Source organism: Oncorhynchus keta, chromosome 25 (genome assembly GCF_023373465.1).
Source record: "Oncorhynchus keta strain PuntledgeMale-10-30-2019 chromosome 25, Oket_V2, whole genome shotgun sequence".
Lineage (NCBI taxonomy): Eukaryota > Metazoa > Chordata > Actinopteri > Salmoniformes > Salmonidae > Oncorhynchus > Oncorhynchus keta.
In genome coordinates, this window is record NC_068445.1 from 6793374 (window position 1) to 6816121 (window position 22748).

The 22748-nt window shown below is 46.1% G+C and overlaps 1 protein-coding gene across 2 annotated transcripts in view; it reads left to right on the plus strand.

Annotated features, from left to right (window-relative positions):
* LOC118358042 (disabled homolog 2-interacting protein-like) overlaps positions 1–22748 on the plus strand; it is a 119381-nt gene that overhangs the window by 92015 nt on the left and 4618 nt on the right. For both annotated transcript variants that reach the window (XM_035735420.2, XM_035735421.2), the window contains 12 exons: positions 7677–7830; positions 8591–8689; positions 8814–9368; positions 13385–13529; positions 14380–14524; positions 14720–14956; positions 15117–15318; positions 15590–15786; positions 15983–16883; positions 18098–18250; positions 20465–20667; positions 22547–22634. In XM_035735420.2, the coding sequence (XP_035591313.1) occupies positions 7677–7830; positions 8591–8689; positions 8814–9368; positions 13385–13529; positions 14380–14524; positions 14720–14956; positions 15117–15318; positions 15590–15786; positions 15983–16883; positions 18098–18250; positions 20465–20667; positions 22547–22634 (3079 nt within the window). The remainder of the gene's footprint in view (positions 1–7676; positions 7831–8590; positions 8690–8813; positions 9369–13384; positions 13530–14379; positions 14525–14719; positions 14957–15116; positions 15319–15589; positions 15787–15982; positions 16884–18097; positions 18251–20464; positions 20668–22546; positions 22635–22748) is intronic.

The window sequence follows — 22748 nt, forward strand, 5'->3', positions numbered from 1 at the left end:
ACTGGTTTTGTGTGTGTATGCAGTTGGAGTCTGAAGTTTACATACACCTTAGCCGTCACGGTTTTTATATGGTGAAGGGGAGTCGGACCAAACTGCAGCGTGTATATTGCGATCCATGTTTAATCAAACAACGTAAACACGAATAAACACAAACACTACAAAACAATAAACGAAACGAAAACCGAAAACAGCCTATACTTGTGTCAACTAACACAGCACAAGGACATCAAGACACTCAGGACAATCACCCACAATACAACCAAAGAATATGGCTGCCTAAATATGGTTCCCAATCAGAGACAACGATAAACACCTGCCTCTGATTGAGAACCACTTCAGACAGCCATAGACTTTCCTAGAACACCCCACTATGCTACAACCCCACTAAGCTACACACCACATACAAAAACACATCACACCCTGGCCTGACCAAATACATGAAGAAAAACACAAAATACTTCGACCAGGGCGTGACATTAGCCAAATACATTTAAACTCAGTTTTTCACAATTCCTGACATTTAATCCTAGTAAAAATCCCCTGTCTTAGGTCAGTTAGGATCCAAACTTTATTTTAAATGTGTAATGTCAATGTAATGAATTTCCTCCTCTTCTTCCGAAGAAGAGAGGCGAAACGGATCAGAGGACCAATACGCGGCGTGGTAATTGTCCATGGTACTTTTTAATGCGTAAAGGTACACATGAACAAACTAACAAAAAAACAAGAAATGTGAAAACTCAAAACAGTCCTATCTGGTGCACACACAGAGACAGGAACAATCACCCACAAACACACAGTGAAACCCAGGCCACCTAAGTATGATTCTCAATCAGAGACAACTAATGACACCTGCCTCTGATTGAGAACCATACTAGGCCGAAACATAGAAAAACAAACATAGACTGCCCACCCAACTCACGCCCTGACCATACTAACTAAATACAAAACACAGAAAATAAAGGTCAGAACGTGACAGTACCCCCCCCCCAAAGGTGCGGACTCCGGCCGCAAAACCTTGACCTATAGGGGAGGGTCTGGGTGGGCGTCTGTCCGCGGTGGCGGTTCTGGCGCGGGACGCGGACCCCACTTCACCATTGTTTTAGTCCGCCTCATTTTCCGCCTCCGTGGCTTTCTCACCATGGCAACCCCTCTCAATGACCCCACTGGACAGAGGGGCAGCTCTGGACAGAGGGGCAGGGGCTCTGGCGCCTCTGGGCTGAGGGGCTCTGGCGCCTCTGGGCTGAGGGGCTCTGGCGCCTCTGGGCTGAGGGGCTCTGGCGCCTCTGGGCTGAGGGGCTCTGGCGCCTCTGGGCTGAGGGGCTCTGGCGCCTCTGGGCTGAGGGGCTCCGGCGCCGGACAGGCGGGAGGCTCCGGCAGCGGCGCCGGACAGGCGGGAGGCTCAAAGCGGCGCCGGACAGGCGGGAGGCTCCGGCAGCGGCGCCGGACAGGCGGGAGGCTCCGGCAGCGGCGCCGGACAGGCGGGACGCTCCCGGCAGCGGCCCGGATACGCTCCGGCAACGGCGCAGGACAGGCGGGACGCTCCGGCAGCGGCGCCGGACAGGCGGGACGCTCCGGCAGCGGCGCCGGACAGGCGGGAGCACCTGCAGGGAGGAGACAGAGAGACAGCCTGGTGCGTGGAGCTGCCACAGGAGGCACGGACAGGCGGGACGCTCCGGCAGCGGCGCCGGACAGGCGGGACGCTCCGGCAGCGGCGCCGGACAACGCTCCGGCAGCGGCGCCGGACAGGCGGGAGCACCTGCAGGGAGGAGACTGAGAGACAGCCTGGTGCGTGGGGCTGCCACAGGAACTACCAGGCTGGGGAGACTTTCAGGAGGCTTGGTGTTAGGAGGAGCCTGAAAGACCGGGCTGTGGGGAGCACTGGAGCTCTGGTGCGCAACCTTGGCACCACTTCCCCAGGCTGGACAACTACTCGAGCCCGGACCCTCCAGAGTGCAGGCACAGGTTGAACCGGGCTGTGGGTAAGCACGGGAGATCTAGTGCTTACTTCACGCACCTCTCCCCTAGGCTCCACTCCCACAGTTGCCCGGTACGAGCGGAGCGCAGGCAGAGGAGCACTGCACCCTCCCAGCGCCCCGGAGACACAGCACGCAGAGCCGGCGCAGGATAACCTGGACCAAGACTGCGTACCGGCGACCAGACCCGCTGAGCAGGCACCATACGCCCTGGCTCAATGCCCACACTCGCATGGCACTTTCGGGGCTGCCCTATAGCGCAATGGACACGCACTGGCGACACCGTGCGCTCAACCGCATAACACGGTGCCTGACCAGTAATGCGCTGCTTATCATAAGCACGAGGAGTGAGCTCAGGTCTGCTACCTGGCTTAGTACCACACCTCGTGTGCCCCCCAAAACATTTTTGGGGCACAAAAGCTTTCGCTGCCTCAAGCTCTGCTTTTGCGATTTTCCCCAGCCCGTGCCCAGGGTCTCTCTCCGTTCAGTATCTGCTCCCATGTCCAGGAGTCCTGTGATGGTGGCCTCTGTTGTTGATGCTGCTGTCGTCGCTGTCCTTTACCACGCCGCTTGGTCCGATTTTGGTGGGTGATTCTGTAATGAATTTCCTCCTCTTCTTCCGAAGAAGAGAGGCGAAACGGATCAGAGGACCAATACGCGGCGTGGTAATTGTCCATGGTACTTTTTAATGCGTAAAGGTACACATGAACAAACTAACAAAAAAACAAGAAATGTGAAAACTCAAAACAGTCCTATCTGGTGCACACACAGAGACAGGAACAATCACCCACAAACACACAGTGAAACCCAGGCCAGTTAGTATGATTCTCAATCAGAGACAACTAATGACACCTGCCTCTGATTGAGAACCAATAGGCCGAAACATAGAAATTCCCAAAACCTAGACAAACAAACATAGACTGCCCACCCAACTCACGCCCTGACCATACTAACTAAATACAAAACACAGAAAATAAAGGTCAGAACGTGACAGTCAAAATAATATTAGAGTGATTAATTCCAGCTTTTATTTCTTTCATCACATTCCCAGTGGGTCAGAAGTTTATATACACTCAATTAGTATTTGGTAGCATTGCCTTCAAATTGTTTAACTTGGGTTAAACGTTTCGGGTAGCCTTCCACAAGCTTCCCACAATAAGTTGGGTGAATTTTGGCCCATTCCTCCTGACAGACCTGGTGTAACTGAGTCAGGTTTGTTGGCCTCCTTGCTCGCACATGCTTTTTCAGTTCTGTCCACACATTTTCTATGGGATGGAGGTGAGGGCTTTGTGATAGCCACTCAAATACCTTGACTTTGTTGTCCTTAAACCATTTTGCCACAACTTTGGAAGTATTCTTGGGGTCATTGTCCATTTGGAAGACCAATTTGCGACCAAGCTTAAACTTCCTGACTGATGTCTTGAGATGTTGCTTCAATATATCCACATAATTTTCTTGCCTCATCATGCCATCTATTTTGTGAAGTGCACCAGTCCCTATTGCAGTAAAGCACCCCCACAACATGCTGCTGCCACCCCTGTGCTTCACGGTTGGGATGGTGTTCTTGGGGTTTCAAGCCTCCCCCTTTTTCTTCCTAACATAACGATGGTCATTATGCCAAACAGTTCTATTTTTGTTTCATCAGACCAGAGGACATTTCCCTAAAAAGTATGATTTTTGTCCCCTTGTGCAGTTGCAAACTGTAGTCTGGTTTTTTTATGGCGGTTTTGGAGCAGTGGCTTCTTCCTTGCTGAGCGGCCTTTCTGGTTATGTCGATTATAGGACTTGTTTTACTGTGAATATAGATACCTTTGTACCTGTTTCCTCCAGCATCTTCACAAGGTCCAAGGTGCTGTTTTTCTGGGATTGATTTGCACTTTTCGCACCAAAGTACGTTCATCTCTAGGAGACAGAATACGTCTCCTTCCTGAGTGGTATGACAGCTGGGTGGTACCATGGTGTTTATACTTGCGTACTATTGTTTGTACAGATGTATGTGGTACCTTCAGGCGTTTGGAAATTGCTCCGAAGGATGAACCAGACTTGTTGAGGTCTACAATTTTTTTCTGGGGTCTTGGCTGATTTATTTTTATTTTCCCATGATGTCATGCAAAGAAGGACTGAGTTTGAAGGTAGGCCTTGAAATACATCCACATGTACACCTCCAATTGACTCAAATTATGTCAATTAGACTATCAGAAGCTTCTAAAGCCATGACATTATTTTTCCAAGCTGTTTAAAGGCACCGTCAACTTAGTGTATGTATACTTCAGACCCACTGGAATTGTGATACAGTCAATTATAAGTGGCATAATCTGTCAGTAAACAATTGTTGGAAAAATGACTTGTGCCATGCACAAAGTAGATGTCCTAAACTGTAGTTTGTTAACAAGAAATTTGCTGAGTGATTGAAAAAACTATTTTTTTAATGACTGCAACCTAAGTGTATGTTAACTTCTGACTTCAACTGTATGTGTGTGTGGGATTACCGTTAAAAAGTTTGGGGTCACTTAGAAATATGCTTGTTTTTGAAAGCACATTACCTTGTCCATTAAAATAACATCAAATTGATCAGAAATTCAGTGTAGACATAATTAATGTTGTAAACGACTATTGTAACTGGAAACTGTATCTGATTTTTTTTTAATGAAATATGTACATACTGTAGGCGTACAATTCCAATGGAATGTATGTTTAGCTAATCCAAGTTTATAATTTTAAAAGGCTAATTGATCATTAGAAAACCCTTTTGCAATTATGTTAGCACAGCTGAAAACTGTTGTCCTGATTAAAGAAGCAATAAAACTGTCCTTCTTTAGACTAGTTGAGTATCTGGAGCATCAGCATTTGTGGGTTTGATTACAGGCTCAAAATGGCCAGAAATAAAGCCCTTTCTTCTGAAACTCGTCAGTCTATTCTTGTTCTGAGAAATGAAGGCTATTCCATGTGAGAAATTGGCAAGAAACTGAAGATCTTGCGCAACGTTGTATACTACTCCCTTCACAGAACAGCGCAAACTGGCTCTAACCAGAATAGAAAGAGGAGTGGGAGGCCAACTCAGCAAGAGGACAAGTACATTAGTGTCTAGTTTAAGAAACAGACGCCTCAAGTCCTCAACTGGCAGCTTCATTAAATAGTACCCGCGAAACACCAGTCTCAACGTCAACAGTGAAGAGGCGATTCTGGGATGCTGGCCATCTAGGCAGAGTTGCAAAGAAAAAGCCATATTTTAGACTGGCCAATAAAAAGAAAGGATTAAGATGGGCAAAATAACACAGACACTCGACAGAGGAGCACTTATATGGTTACTACATGATTCCATATGTTTGAAAAAAAAAATGTTTTGATGTCTTCACTATTATTCTACAATGTAGAAAATAGTAAAAAATAAAGAAAACGCATGAGCAGGTGTCAACTTTTGACTGGTATTGTATAAATTTCAAAATACAGAAGTTCAGCCGGCTGTATTTTCTGTATTTTGAAAGTTATACTGTATTCCTTAAACTTCATTGCTGATATGCAAAACATTTCGGTACTATATCAACAATGGACTAATGAAACAAATACAAAAATATCGTTTTTAGGTGGAGTTTTCCTTTAATCCTTTGAATGTTGTCCACAATTACTTACAATTGTTTTTCTTTTCTTTTCAGAAACATTAACAATATCAGTGTGGAGTTGGATATCATTTTTGAAAGATGTTTTTTTGTTGTTGATGGCAATCGGACCTGTCTGCAGTGCAAATAGTTACACACCGCATGAAATACTAGTAGAATACAGTATTCTATTAATAAATTACTCCTTTATATGTAAATATATCTAACTCTGCCAGTAGGCTACTGTACGTATATATTTATTTTCATTCTGTGCTGTAAGAGATAGAAGTGTTTGTTTTATGTTAATTTTTGATTCAGAGACCACCGTCTCCGGGAGACAAAACGATAGCCTGACCTCATTTAATTGGCTGTTTTCGGCTGTTTGTGTTCTTGGCCCCCAACGACCTGCAATGGCATTGACAAGATCATTGGGTAAATGCTGTGCCACAGACTGCAAGTTGAATAGCAGCCATCACACGCTCATGAATCTCTCAGGAAGTGAATTCAAAAGCAGCAGAGTTGTCAGCACAGTGCATTAACAGACTGCAGCGTGAGTGACAGAGCTAGCCTACTGCCTTGGCGTTTGGTCTAGTGATCATGACACTTGTTTGTCATTGACTGGAAATATGAGTGTTTATTTTACGTCATTGATCCCCTATATCAGTGGCTCCCAAGTCCAGTCCTCGAGTAACCCCAACAACAGCACACATTTTAGTTGTAGCCCAGGACAAACTCACCTGATTTAACTCATTGAGGGCTTGATGATTAATTGACAAGTAGAGGCTTGTGGTACAACAACAATGTGTACTGTTGGACGTACTCAAAGACTGGATTTAGGAAAGTCTACCCTAATATTATGGAACCAGACCCATTTTCATTTAAAGGCCATTATACGATTATTGTAGTACATTACTGTAGTACAATTTGTTTCATTAAGGCTAATTGTAAACAATTTTACACTGTCACATTTTGTTAAGAACAAAATCCACCCAGAGCTTCACAAAGACTCTATGTTAAAATGTTACCCGCATGCAAAAAGTTTTCCCCCAGAGATCTAGCTTCTCAGAGAGGGAGGTCTCATTTAGTTGGACCTCCACAGCTCTGCCAGGTATCTCTCTGTAATTCTCACAGCTCCTCACTGTGTCCCCGCCACCATACTAATGAGCTGAGCTACAGAGAATGTGACGACTCACTCCCCGCCCTAGGACTTTTCCTGACTCATCCCCGAGGCAGGAAGTACAGCCATGTTTAATTCATGCAGCCAATGAAGAGCCAGGGGAGCGATGAGTAAGCGCATATCTCTCCTTTTGCCGCTCAGCAGGTGCTTAATTGCCCTGCTTACCCACCGAGAAATGAATTGTAATGTGCAGGAGTTAACCAACACCACTTATGGAACAACAGAAAGAAGAGCATACACTGTAGGAGCAAACATTTCTTCTGTCTATATTATCTGTGACAACTTGCCAGTGATGCAACGATGCCAATAGGACGACTTACAGATAGCTGGCGTTCTATAGCCTAGTGTTTCCATTTCCCTTAGAAATGTATTTTTGTATTTATCGGTCAATAAATCGAGTTGAGGACTGAAGGTTGTGATACTTGTTTTACGGATGCCATGTTTTTCACATACAACTAAAATATTGAACCAATAACACTAAAATGAACCCTTAGTCACTTGGTTGCACGAATGTCTGTGTCAGCTATCATGTGTTACTGTGGGCGGTACGAGTTTCTTGTCGTCGTTCACTTTAACTTTGTTATTGCTGTTGACCTCGAATGGCCATGATGGTAGTCTTCCCTGCCTAGTGACTGAGTGACGAGTCAGATTGCCACCCCCTTCTCTCTGCAGCTGTGCTCTGCTGTTTGCCAGAGGCCCTATAAAGCATTATTGGAGCAGTGTCCCCACCTGCCAGACCATCAAAAGCCCATCCAAGCAGGAGAGCTACCAGCTGGGAAATAATGGAGATCTCACAACACTAGTCTGTTATTGGAACACATGCCTTCCCCAGCCCTCTTCCCTCAGTGTGGGACATAGCTGACTGTTGCCTATGTTGAGATGTTGTATTTGTGTGAATGACTGACCGCGTCTCTTCCTCTTCTCCCCCAGATCCCATCTAATGCCTAGGCTGAAGGAATCACGGTCTCATGAGTCGTTGTTCAGCCCCAGCAGTGCAGTAGAAGCTTTGGATCTCAGCATGGAGGACGAGGTGTTGATCAAACCGGTGCACAGCAGCATCCTGGGCCAGGACTACTGCTTCGAGGTGAGCCCCTCCCACCAGCGCCACCACTGCCTCTCATGACTGCCACAGCTCAAGGCCCGCTAACTGCGGACTCTTTTTAATAGCGTCTTTTAGGATCCTGAAGCACTGTATATAATGCATGGTGTCTAATCTCTTTATTTTCGTCGTCATTACCTTAGTCTGAAAACCTGCGTAATAAAAGGTGGGCGGGTCCCTCAATGTCTGTCAAGCAGCCAGTGCCTTTGGGTAGTGTGAGTGTGTGGCTGAGCATCTGCTAGGGAGCGTCCCCACTGCCAGGAGGGTCTCCCTTCCCCTCTTCCTGCCTGGTAGTGGCATGTGTGTCTGTCTGACCCATCTGTTGGCATCTCCATGCTCCTGCTCTCTGGATTTGCTCAGAGAGGTGAGCTCCGAGAGGGCCCAATTCACAAGGATTTACTGCCTATTATGCTAAAGCACGCTGCCAGCTGGACAGACCATGGCTCTGTGACCGAGTGGACAAGCGTTTCTCTCGTGGACAAGTGCAAGAGGATTTCAATGGCTGTCCAGGCTCAGTGATCAGTATGCATTGTATCAGTGTGCACTGTGCACAGACCCTGCAGCCCAGCTGAAGTGTGTGTGTGTGTGTGTGTGTGTGTGTGTGTGTGTGTGTGTGTGTGTGTGTGTGTGTGTGTGTGTGTGTGTGTGTGTGTGTGTGTGTGTGTGTGTGTGTGATACCCAACCCTGCTTTCATATGGGTCTTTTTCATAAAGGGAAGGGCTTAATTGTCTGCAATACTTCACAGGTAACCACTTCCACTGGAACAAAATGCTTTTCGTGTCGGTCATCCGCCGAGAGGGACAAATGGATGGAGAACTTAAGGAGAGCTGTAAATCCAAACAAGGTAAACCCTATACAAGTAGTGGGCCCTCTGTGGAAGGAAAGAGCAATACAGTAGAACCCATGAGCACAGAACACCCATGAAAATGTTGTTGTTTGAAGTTGCACATGTTTGATGTTTTTCACAGGACAACAGTCGGCGTGTGGAGAACCTGCTGAAATTGTGGATTATTGAGGCCAAGGACCTTCCAGCCAAGAAAAGGTACTTCTGTGAGTTGTGTCTGGACGACACGCTTTACGCACGGACTACCTGCAAACTCAAGACAGACAATGTGTTCTGGGGAGAGCACTTTGAGTTCAACAACTTACCCGCCATCAAAAGTGTCACCGTCCACCTGTACAAGGAGACTGATAAAAAGAAAAAGAAGGACAAGAACAGCTATGTGGGCCTGGTCATCATTCCCACCGGCGCCGTCACGGGACGCCAGTTCGTGGAGAAGTGGTACTCTGTGAGCACGCCCAACCCGAGCAAAGGGAAAACTCCCGGACCTATGATTCGGCTCAAGTCGCGGTACCAGAGCATGAGCATCCTGCCTATGGAGTCCTATAAGGAGTTTGCGGAGTACATTACCAATAACTACATGCTGATGTGCTCCATCATGGAGCCTGGCCTCAGTGTGAAGAACAAGGAGGAGATGGCCAGTGCCCTGGTGCACATCCTACAGAGCACCGGCAAGGCTAAGGTAAGGCACCCTACTCTCCAGAGGCTGTGTTCTATGATAGTCCAAAATAGTCACGTTGCCAAATGTCGACAATAAACACGACCTAGATCAAATTGATATTCGCCAAGAAATCATATTTTTACTCATAACAGCTGTGAAACCTTTGATTACTCACAATCAGTGATACCGTTGTCTCAAATAAGCAACAATCAACATAATCTCAGCTGCATATTGCACACAGTAGCTGTATTAAGGTAAAGGGGTTTAAAGGTCCAGTGAGCCTCGTTTTTCACCAGGGGCTTTGTAACTTAGCCTAGTCTTTGGGAGTCCTCCTTCCCCATGCTTACCGTAAACAGTCTCCTGGAGGAATGTGAATGCTTCCTGTTTGGGTTGGGATTAGGGTCGTGTTCATGAGGAGTTCAAACGGAAGAAAACAAACAGAAACATGAACGGACTACCTGGCTCATTTTAGTTTGCCGTTGCAAAACGCTTTAGAACGTTTTTCCATTGTGTTATAATGGATGTGACTCAGCCTTCACATGCTGTGGAAAAACAACTGAATCCACCGCTGCTTAGAGTGTGTGATTGGGGGACTGAGGACAAGTACTTTCTAATGAGGACTAGCTGAGAGAGGACTTGCGTACACTGACTGACATGGCTGAAACAGCAAACCTGTTGCTAATACCCCACAATGTTGCATTTCAAACAATCGCATAGACCATTTCAATTCAGTCCCTTTTTATGACCACTTGCCATACATTAGGCTATGTGGTAAAATGTCCTTCTCTTATTCAGAGAATCAATACATCCCATTGAGGGATTGTTGTTTCGATGTTTTTGAAATGGTAACATTGACCCACTGTATGGAATTGAGAAATCTGGCCGAACTCCACACAACAAAATCTCCCTTACTATGGAGAGAGAGAAAGAGAGAGAGGTCATCATATTCAAATTCGGTCTTTATCCACATTCCATCTTTATTGCACACTGTGCAGACCATAAGATCTCACCACGCCTGGAGAAGTGTTTCATTTCTCAGCAGTGGTGTAAAGTATTTAAGTACAAATACTTTAAAGTAAGTTGTTTTTTGGGGTATCTGTACTTTATATTTTTGTCAACTTTTACTTCACTGCATTCCTAAAGAAAATAATGTACTTTTTTATGTCATACATTTTCCCTGGCACCCAATAGTACAAGTTATATTTGGAATGCTTAACAGGACAGGAAAATGGTGCAATTCACATACTTATCAAGAGATTATCCCTGCTCATCCCTACTGCCATCTGATTTGGCAGACTCACTAAACACAAATGCTTCATTTGTAAATCATGTCTGAGTGTTGGAGTGTGCCCCTGACTATCCAAAATAAAATAAAAACTGGTTTCTTCTGGTTTGCCTAATATAAGATATTTTAAATTATTTCTACTTTTACTTTTGATACGTAAAGTATATTTAAAATCAAATACTTTTAGACTTTTACTCAAGTAGTGTTTTACTGGGTGACTTTCACTTTTACTTGAGTCATTTTCTGTTACGGTATCTTTACTTCTACTCAAGTATGACAATTGTGTATTTTTTCCACCACTACAGAAGCCACATGAACGTGATCTAGCAGCAATCAATGCTGTATCTCATATGAATGTGGTTGTGTTACACGGCCACTGTGCTGTCTTCTCGCTCACCATTCCCAGGGAGGAAAGCGGTGTCAGCCCCCTGTGATAATTAGCTTTGTCGTACTCATTAATTCCTGCTTTGCTCCACCCACTCTCCAGCTCCTGCGGTAAAACCACGCAGTGAGGCAGAACGCTAATAACGCTAGTCTGTGTGTGTGTGTGTGTGTGTTCTGGTGCACAAGGTCATCGGTCGTCATTGAGGATAGCTGTTTCAGCACAGAAAAGTCTTTTAAGACTTTGACCCTCAAACATTGCTCCTGCTTATGTAACAGCACTGTAAGAATGTCCATGCCCTACAGCAGCTTGTATTAGTAGAAACAGCACCAGGGCGATGGAGCTTCGTTTTAAACAACCTTTCTCTAATGTTAGCCTACTTTCTGCTCTGGGAAACAATTGGGACTTTGCCTCGTTTTGCATTTATCCACTGCCCCGTAGTGGCTCACACCCCCTCCCTCTCATTTCAGTTCACTGTTTCGCCTGCCCTTATCCAATAGATGGATAGATAGAGGTCCATGAATCTACACTTTCAAAGAGGTCTCTCCTAATCTAGAGGCGTTCTCTCACCAAATGGATCTCTTTAATTTGATTGAAATGACTGTGGCTGTCGACTTCAATTTCTTTTTTTTATAGGGTTGTTCCACCTCAACACAATATTGCTCAATGTGATCTATTTACAAACCCACCTCGTATAGTCTGTTCGTGTGCAAACTGTTAGTGTGTGCAGTCGGTGCATGTTCAGACTTCCCTAGCCGTTCTCCAGTTCTGTCTGAGGGTACTGTAGAAGTAGGGACAGCAAAACCCTTTTCACATGTCGGCATGGCTCATCACAGTAGTGTGAGACGGGTATAGCATAGTGTGTGTGTGTGTGTGTGTGTGTGTGTGTGTGTGTGTGTGTGTGTGTGTGTGTGTGTGTGTGTGTGTGTGTGTGTGTGTGTGTGTGTGTGTGTGTGTGTGTGTGTGTGTGTGTGTGTGTGTGTGTGTGTGGCTGATATGCTGTGCCTGTCTCTTTGTCAGCCGAGCCGAGCCAGCGCCGAGTTGGGCTTTGCTGCTCATCCACATCAACCACGGATGAGCGTCATCATCAGTGATGAGGGCTAAGAGGGGTGCTGTATTAAGCCCTTAAATCCTCATTCAACACACAAGCAGGTAGTGCTCTGACTCATGTCCTGCCATGCAGCCCTGCCCTGCACAGGATATACAGCACATCATACATTCATAATCCTCTGCATCCTCCAGAGAGCGTAATGGTTGAATGATCTGGCACGGGGTTCACGGCTTGTGTGAGCCAGGGGGACAGCAGATATGTTGACAAGGAGCATTCGGGTATCTAGCCTACATTTGGCTGACACAGTAGCTCCATACTGTGCATATGCAGTAGCTGAAATGTCTACCTCTCTCTGGTGCAGACTTTAAGATGACGACAGCACGTTCCCTTTGACACCTCATTAGCATGCATAGCCTAGCGCTAGACTACCCCCACAGGCCTCCCATAGAAGTGACTGCAGTCAGACGGAGCTGGAGCAGATAACAGGAGCTCATGGAGAGAGAGTGTGACCGGCTAAGAAAGACGCAGCCTGAGAGTGACTGTAGGTGTGGGGGGGGGGGTGAACTACTTGATCCATTAGACCAGAATCGATAAGAGAGTAAGAGTGAGTCATCACTTTTGTCTGAGCTGCCTGCGACTGACTCTCTCTCCAAACCCACTGCTTTCAGTATATATCAGGCTCAACATCAGGCCTGGGCTGTGCAGCAATAGTAGTACACTGTTATTTATTTATGTAGAAGACTGTAAACATGCTGCATTTCAGATCACGTTGATAGCGTGTATTGCCAGCAAATGAGCCAATCTACAGTAAGTCTCTTCACAGGACTTGTCTACAGAGATCACTACCACATTTGTTACTTTTCTTATTTAATATATATATATTTTTTACTTCAGTTTATTTGAGTAACTACTTAACTGCATTGTTGGTTAAGTAAGCATTTCACTGCAAGGTCTCCCTACACCTGTTGTATTCGGCGCATATAAGAACACACCTTGGTAAAGCAGTGGTGCTGGTTGCCTAGTTCCATGATACGGCGCTGATCAGCCTTTCACTGCTCACCGTGTTGTCAATGTTGTGTCGGGCAAGTTCTTGGAGGTGAACATGGGACGAGGTGACACCGGTGCCCTGTTCCGATGCTTTTCCAAATGCATACTGTCTTCCTCCCTTCCTTGGGAGAAATGGTTATGATGACATGACGGGGTTTGTGAAAGCTATGTGGTGGATCCATCGCTGTCATCTATTCAATGGGGTGAGATCACAGGAAGGAAGGATTTTCAAAGTGTCGGAACACTGCCTCACTGTTCCATTTTTCTTTCAGGACTTCCTGACGGACCTGATGATGTCAGAAGTGGATCGCTGCGGGGAGAACGAACACCTGATCTTCAGGGAGAACACGCTGGCCACCAAAGCCATCGAGGAGTACCTCAAACTGGTGGGGCAGAAGTACCTGCAGGACGCACTAGGTAAGTAACACCCACACACCCTAAACGAGCGAGTGCTGCCATTACAGTAGAGCGAGAAATGCTTTTAGTCGAGAGTGAAGGAGCCATGAACGCGTGGAAATAGGCCTATGGGTTGTACATTAAGTATCATACGTCCAGGCTAGTATCTCTCCAGACACAGATCTTCAATTCTTTTCGGATCAATAATTCATAGTTTTTCTGTAAAGTGACTTTATATGAAGCCGTGCTGAATGATTCAGAAAGGCGGCCTGTCCTTGAAGGTTGACTGGCCCGATTTGAAAGTATGAATGTATGAAAAAGGTATAGAAGAAGCCCGTCGGAGAACTCTGGGCTCTTTCTTTGGTCGTCTATCAACACAACTTAAGACGTTGGTGAAAGACGATCACTTCTGCAGAGAAAATGATTCCTCGATCTATTTGCGTGGGCGGCGAGAAGTAAGAAATCTGTGATTTTAAATCTCTGATCTGATGTCTATGGCCATGTACAAATATCATTTTTTTTGCACGTTTTGCCATGGGCCACAGGATATTTAACTCACCACTTTATAATGATCCAGTTGTCCATGAACAGTCAAAAACAAATAGCAGCAGCAGTTTTCTTAGTACAATAAGTGGGATTTCTATCAGTGTGCATGGCATTCGTGTGTTTCAACTAGCAGAACTGTACTCTATATGGAGGGATTTTAGTGCCAAAAGAAATTGAATCTGAATTGAATTAATTGAATTAATTAATACATTTTTCCATTAAAAAACACTCCGTAACTGTAAGCCTATATGTACTGTAGATTGTAGTCCTATTCATAGTGCTGACCCCAGGCCTGTGTGCTGTGCGCCCTCCCTCCCTTCTCTAGGCGAGTTCATCAAAGCCCTGTACGAATCAGATGAGAACTGTGAGGTGGACCCGGGTAAGTGTTCCTCGGGAGACCTCCCTGAGCACCAGAGCAACCTGAAGATGTGCTGTGAGCTGGCCTTCTGCAAGATCATCGACTCCTACCGGTAAATACAACCCCCCCGCCAATGCAATGCAATCATACTCTACTATCAAGTGTCCATCTTTCAGGGCTTTCACAATTATCGAATCAATAATGAAAACGTGAATTGTTCAAAAGGTCAAGTCAAAAACAACATGGTGGTACTGCATTCATGGAAGGAAGGTATTTTATTTAGAGGTAATATTTCCTTCTCTGCCAGTGTTTTTCCACGGGAGCTGAAAGAGGTGTTTGCCTCGTGGAGGCAGGAGTGCAGCAGTCGGGGCCGGCCGGACATCAGCGAGCGGCTTATCAGCGCCTCCCTGTTCCTGCGCTTCCTGTGTCCGGCCGTCATGTCCCCGTCGCTTTTCAACCTGATGCAGGAGTACCCAGACGACCGCACCGCGCGAACCCTCACCCTCATCGCCAAGGTCACACAGAACCTCGCCAACTTCACCAAGTAAGTGCGGGTGTGTGTGTTTGCGATTGCATGTGAACGTGTGTGTGTGTGTGCGTACGTACGTGTGCGTAACCATGAAAATATACTTGTATATGTGTTTATCTGATGAAAATAGCATCATTTCCCCCCTGTTTTGGTTTTTGTTTCTTTGTCTGTCCAGGTTTGGTAACAAGGAGGAGTACATGTCCTTTATGAACCACTTCCTGGAGCACGAGTGGACCAACATGCAGCGCTTCCTGCTGGAGATCTCCAACCCAGAGACCATCTCTAACACGGCAGGGTTCGAGGGTTACATCGACCTGGGCCGCGAGCTCTCCACCCTGCACTCCCTGCTGGCCGAGGCAGTCTCTCAGCTGGACCAGGTACCAGGATTACACCGCACTACTTTGATTTACTCTCTAAAGGCAACCTCACGATACTCGCTACTTTCCGCAAGCAGAGCTACCGGAAATCAGTCCTTTTCAATGGGCTTGACATAAAGATGCACATTTTGCTAGGACAGCATTCTATTGTCACCATGTAGATGTTATATGTGAAAAGACATGTTACTAAATAATGAATTCATAGGAAGTTCATGGGAGAAATTGTAAAGAACTGTATATATATCTACATTATTATTTTGTGTCCCTGCAGAGCACAGCCTCTAAGCTGGGTCCACTGGCACGTATCCTGCGGGACGTGAACTCAGCACTGACCAATCCGTCTGGGGTCCAGGTGTCTACCCCCACAGAGCGTATGGGCTCCCCCCCCCTTCCCCTCCCCCTGGCAGGCTGCAGCCTCTCCACCGGCCTGCCTATCCACAAGATGGTCATGGACAGCGAGCTTTCTGGGTATTTGTGCTTTGTATGACACAACCTGCAGAGATCTGAGGATTACAGCATTTCAATATTTATTTAAATTTATTTTTATATTTTACATTTCTGCTATTTTTTTTACAGTTCTTTGGGAACCACAAGGACATTATCTTTACAGTGTCTCCGGGTCAAAACAAAATGTATCTAATTTTTCAATGTTGTCTTGGTGCAGGTTGGTTGATTTTACGAGGCTACCGTCGCCAACCCCAGAGAACAAGGACCTATTCTTTGTGACGAGGAACTCTGGCATCCAGCAGTCTCCAGCCAGAAGCTCCAGCTACTCGGAGGCCAACGAGGCTGAGGTGCAGCTCCCCAACGGCAGCAAGAGTCTATCAATGGTGGACCTGCAAGATAGCCGCAGCCCGGAGAGTACCCCTGTCCCCCGCCCTGCCTCCCCCAGCGACATGCTCCTCAATGAATGCCAGTCCCCCGTCGCCCCTGGGCCGGGGGGCTGGGCCGCCCGCACCCCTCAGGGCATTATCCCCGGACCCACCCTCAGGAGAATGGTTCAGACCCCCACCAACCCTAGCACAGAGAGCAGCACCCTAGGTCCAGGGAGGCCCTCCCAGCTCCTGGCCCCGCTTTCATTCCAGAACCCCGTTTACCAGATGGCCACGGGCATGACCATGTCCCCGCGGGGTCCCCTGGCCGATTCAGGCTCCGAGGGCCACAGCTCTCACAGCTCTCAGGGCAACAACACAGAGGATGCCCCCAAGCACCAGGGCGTATTCCTCACCCAGGGGGTTGCAGTCGGGGGCGGGGGAGGCAGCAGCAGTGAGGAGTTTGCGCGGCGCTCAGGGGAGTTCACGACCCGCCGCCAGCTGTCCCTCATGGAACCGAGGCAGAACAGCTCCGGTCCCCAGCGCAGGGTAGACCAGCCCCCTCCGCCCGTCACCAGGGGCAGGACGCCGCCACACATGCTCCAGACGGCCTACCCTGGGCCGCGGCCCTCCAGCGGCAGCATGATGTCATCATCTCCCGACTGGGGGCCCAGTGGCGGCACCCGGTTGAGACAGCAGTCGTCCTCATCCAAAGGGGACAGTCCTGAGACCAAGCAGCACACCTTGCATAAAGTGAGTAGAGCATGTCACGTCTATGTGTGTGTGTGTCTGGACAGCCACAGTCTGCTTACTTTTATTAGAGATAAGCTTTTGGTTGACTAACTACTTCATATCTATCGAGCCAGAGTTTGGATTGCATGTACTGAAGTTTGGCTAGCAACGCTAATGCGCTTGGCTGTGCGTATTATTCTGGACTTCATCCATTGGTTATGGAGAGTTATTCCTCATCAGAATCGTATTTCCTACCTGCAGCACGAGTATAAATCCAAACTCTGGCTCGAGAGATATTAAGATTCTGATGAGGAATAACCAATGGCAGAACTACAGAAAAATACACACAGCCAAACTTCATCTGTGGCCTAGAGGGATGAGCCAGGCAGGATATGACCTCAGTGGACGTATCCAGCTCACAGTCACAGTGGTGGGTGGAGAGGGTATGTATGGAGAGCCCAACTGGCCTCAATAAGCTATCATAACACTCAGCCTTGCTGAGCCAATAGCAAATCACCCAGGGCAGTGAGCCACAGGCATTACCCTACAGGCCTCAGACTAGACAAGCAGAATTAATTGTGTGACTGTGGACACCGGAGTGGTTATTAAATGCCTGTTCCGCTCAACTAAATCATTTTTGTACGTGGTGTGAATAAATCCTCCTTATAAAATTATCAAGCATTTGCCATCTAAACTCAACTGCCCCCCCCCCACACACACGATTAAAACAAAACAAGTGTCTCTATTTTGGGCTTGATCTCTGTGGGTGTGTGTGGCAGTCTCCAGGTCTCAATCAGAGTAGAAGGGGTTATACGACAAATGGGGGCAGGTGAAAAGACTGGTTTAACATACAGACTAAAGAAACCATTTTGCTTTTAAACAAATCAATGATTCAAATCTTCTTGATCAAGTTTTTAGAGACGTGAGACCAAGCTCTACATGATTCTGTAATAACCTTGACAAAGACAATGCCAAATGGACAATGCAAAATAATCACCCTCTGTGCCTTCCCACTTGTGTCAGTTGTTCCTCTAAATCCTCCAAGGTGAAGACACTGGCTCTCCTCTACTCCTCTGTAGACACTGGCTTCTCATTCTAGCGTGTGATCGTCATCGTGCAGCAGTCATTTACCCTGCTGCGCTTCTTGTCCTATGACTTACCAGAAGGCTTTGTGTGTGCGTGATGTGTGTGCGTGATGTGTGTGCGTGATGTGTATGCGTGTTCGTTCCCACCAGGCCCCCTCCCCTGTGAACCCCAATGCTCTGGACCGCACTGCTGCCTGGCTGTTGAATATGAATGTGCAGTATTTAGACCACGAGGGAGTTGACCCAGATACCAAGCACAGGGAAGACCTTCGAAGCAAAGAGGAGCTCACTCAAACCGAAAAGGTAACAAACGTCTAGCCTCTTCTAAAAAATATATATTTTTTTTAAACCTGGCACCTGCTACAGCACCCACATCACCATATTGTTCAGCACAGCCACTTACAGACGTCATCTTTATTACCTCAGAGGAGGAGCAGGAAGTCATAAAAGATGAACGGGAGCAATTACTACGTGATTCGAGGGTTGTTGTTGATTGCCAACACGGAAGTGAATGTGTTGAGGAACCAAAATCAAAGGCATAACAAAGGCACTGTGTCTCTCCCTACTAGCAGGCCTGTCCATGATTTGAATTCACGTGAATATTGAAGGGTAAATGCTGCTTAAGTAGTATGGAAAATGATTCTGTGCGCGCGGAGAGATGCCCCCTGATATATACTGGTCGTGTATTTATAGTTTTGCGTACGCGTTCAATTAGCTTCTATTCTGACGGTGTTTAGATGTAGGCGGACAGAGGGGGGTCATGCTGAACGGCTCGTACTGCAGCTCAAGAGAGGCCATATCTCAAAAGACACCGTGGTGACAAAGCAAGAGTGTGCCCTCCCTCTGCCAATTCTCCGAGCTTCTCCAATGAATTATACACCAGCAACATATTGAACTCGCGCACACTTATAAGCCAAAGACACTTGACACATTTTCATCACACACATACACAAATGAATAGTTTTCGACTCCAAGATGGTTTTCAACTTTTCTTTTCAAGTGGTGTTTTAGTGCTTATTTCAAAGATGTTAGGTCTGCCAAAGGGAGAACCAATCACTGTCCCTTTAAAGCGATAGGGGTGATTCTTACGAATCAAACCACTGTTTGTTATGTTGGTCAATCACTACCAATAAATCCCTTTTAGAAAATCGTTAGTTGAAGGGCACTTTAATAGGTTTGTATTAAAAAAAGACAGGAATGTAGTACTAAATTGCTAAAGTAGAATATTTTTAAAATGGGGCGTCATTCTGGTTTTGGACCAAGTTCAGTGTACTGTACGGTTTTTATGTAGTCAAGTACCTTAAGCAAGGGCAGTGTCTGGAATGTCATTCAAAGTTAGACGTAAAATCCCTACATTTTAAATCCCATTTGACTCAAGAGGTTGATCGTGCAGCTTGTTTACCGCTGTGGGATGTATTATTTTATATTGGTTTTGTATTCCCTTGCTTGCAAAACGTCCTAGAGACAGCAGAAATGTACCCAAAAGCTTTGCAGGATCCTGCATTTGAACCCAGTCTGCTTTTCACAGCATGACTAGGAGCTGTGTTTGTATTTATTATGCATCCCCATTCGCTGCTGCCAAGGCAGCAAAATTAAGGCAGTTATACATTTTAAATACATTCATAATAGATTTCACAACATTAACCGTGTGCCCTCTACTACCACATATCTATAACACAAAATCTAATGTGTACATGTGTGTATGTTATTGTGTGTTTGTATGCATTTGTCTATGTTTGTGTTGCTGTTCCCTAAGGTGTATTTTTGTCTTTTTTTTTTAATCTAATTTTACTGCTGGCATGAGTTACTTGATGTGGAATAGAGTTTCATGTAGTCATGGCTCTATGTAGTACTGTGCGCCTCCCATAGTCTGTTCTGGACTTGGGGACTGTGAAGAGACCTCTGGTGGCATGTCCTGTAGAGTGTGCATGGGTGTCAGAGCTGTGTGCTAGTAGTTTAAATGGACAGCTCGGTGCATTCAGCATGTCAACACTTCTTACAAAAACAAGTAGTGATGAAGTCCATTTCATTCTCCACTTGGTGCCATGAGAGATTGACATGCATATTATTAAGGTTAGCAATATACTACAGCCAAGGGCTGTTCCTAGGCATAACGCAACACGGAGTGCCTGGACACAGCCCTTAGCCGTGTGGTATATTGGCCATATATCACAAACCCCCGAGGTGCCTTATTGCTATTATAAAGTGGTTACCAATGAAATTAGAGCAGTAAAAAATAAATGAGGTGCTATATCCGTGGTGTACATTCTGATATACCTGTCAGCCAATCAGCATTCAGGGGTCGAACCACCCAGTTTATATTATATCATTATATATTATATTACAAGAAAAACAGGAGCATACCGAACAGAACCACAAACGGGGTCAAAGCCCACTAAATGGGTGCAGCATTTGAAAATGACAGGTGTGTTCTCGTGCGTTTGGGCATGCACGTACGTGCACAGGTGTGTGTGTACGGTCACTGACTAGCTACGGCCGACTCTGTCCTGTGTCCAGTACCAGCAGGAGATCGCCATCCTGCAGGACAAGCTGCGTCTGTCAGCCAAGAAGCTGGAGGAGTATGAGTGTCACCTGAAGGGCCAGGACGAGCAGACCCAGACGATGCTGCTGGAGTACCAGGCCCGCCTGGAGGACACAGAGGAGCGCCTGCGCCGGCAGCAGGACGACAAGGAGCTCCAGATGAAGAGCATCATCACCAGGTGGGGAGTCAAATCAAATCAAATGTATTTATATAGCCCTTCGTACATCAGCTGATATCTCAAAGTGCTGTACAGAAACCCAGCCTAAAACCCCAAACAGCAAGCAATGCAGGTGTAGAAGCATGGTGGCTAGGAAAAACTCCCTAGAAAGGCCAAAACCTAGGAAGAAACCTAGAGAGGAACCAGGCTATGTGGGGTGGCCAGTCCTCTTCTGGCTGTGCCGGGTGGAGATTATAACAGAACATGGCCAAGATGTTCAAATGTTCATAAATGACCAGCATGGTCGAATAATAACAAGGCAGAACAGTTGAAACTGGAGCAGCAGCACAGTCAAGTGGACCGGGGACAGCAAGGAGTCATCATGTCAGGTAGTCCTGGGGCACGGTCCTAGGGCTCAGGTCCTCCGAGAGAGAGAAGGAAAGAGAGAATTAGAGAGAGCATATGTGGGGTGGCCCGTCCTCTTCTGGCTGTGCCGGGTGGAGATTATAACAGAACATGGCCAAGATGTTCAAATGTTCATAAATGACCAGCATGGTCGAATAATAGTAAGGCAGAACAGTTGAAACTGGAGCAGCAGCATGGCCAGGTGGATTGGGGACAGCAAGGAGTCATCATGTCAGGTAGTCCTGGGGCATGGTCCTAGGGCTCAGGTCCTCCGAGAGAGAGAAAGAAAGAAGGAGAGAATTAGAGAACGCACACTTAGATTCACACAGGACACCGAATAGGACAGGAGAAGTACTCCAGATATAACAAACTGACCCTAGCCCCCCGACACAAACTAATGCAGCATAAAGTCCTCTACCTACCACTGGAGGCTGGTGTCACTTCAAATCGGAGGACAGGTTTATTGGCTTGTTTTATTGTCTGTAATTAGGGTGACGGTAATAGACTTTTGAATGATATTGAATTGGTTGCTTCCACATATTTTTCTGACTTTGATTGGGGTGTATCTTAATGCTTATGCTCCTAGCGCCAACAGTGCAGTAGTACCTAACAGTACAAAACAATATAAGCAAATCCCCCTAAAAAAAATCAAGAAAGGAATTAAGAAATATAGAAATATTACAACATGCAATGTCAGTGTCCGGAATATAAATATATATGTATATGATGGTGTGGACAATGTGGATAGAAAAGGTGTGTACAGCAGTAGTTATATAGGATGAGCCTTGACTAGAATACAGTATATACATTTGAAGTGGGTAAAACAGTACAGTCTGCAAACATTATTCAAGTGTTCAATGACTATGTACGTAGGACAGTAGTCTCTAAGGTGCCGGGTTGAGTACCAGGTGGTAGCCGGCTAGTAACAGTGACTAAAGTTCAGAATACTGGCCGGCTAGTGGTGACTATTAAACAGTCTGATGGCGGTAATTGACCAGACTTTTTTTAAATTAATTTATTTTTGGGACGGTATTTATCCATAACCATCGGTTTCACGGTTATACAGTAATTGTATAAATGGAACGTTTTCAGCCACCGCAATGTGCCACCCTCCCTTATATATATGCCATTTAGCAGACGCTTTTATCCAAAGCGACTTACAGTCATGTGTGCATACATTCTACGTATGGGTGGTCCCGGGGATCGAACCCACTACCCTGGCGTTACAAGTGCCATGCTCTACCAACTGAGCTACAGAAGGACCACCAGCCTCCACTGTCCTCTGCCTACACGTACACACTATGAACTATGTAATTTAGTCCTGGTTTTGTGTACATTTTGTACCCGCTATTTTTGTCTTATTTTTTGTTTTGTCAGTGCTATGCGTCGAAGTGAAATGTAATATTTTTAACATCACTATAATAAAAGACCAATCAGTCAACAACTCCAGCTTTCACCAGCCACCAGTACAAACATACATTTGTTACTGTTTCAGGCTGATGTCTGTTGAGGAGGAACTGAAGAAAGATCATTCGGATATGCAATCGATAGTGGACTCAAAACAGAAGATCATTGAAGCCCAGGTGAGCGCTTGGTGTATATACGAGACATGTGTTGGCTGTATCAGCAATTACAGTTCCGCAACTGTGAATGTACTGTGTTTACTGAAATACTGTATACACAGCTTTACTTTGTCA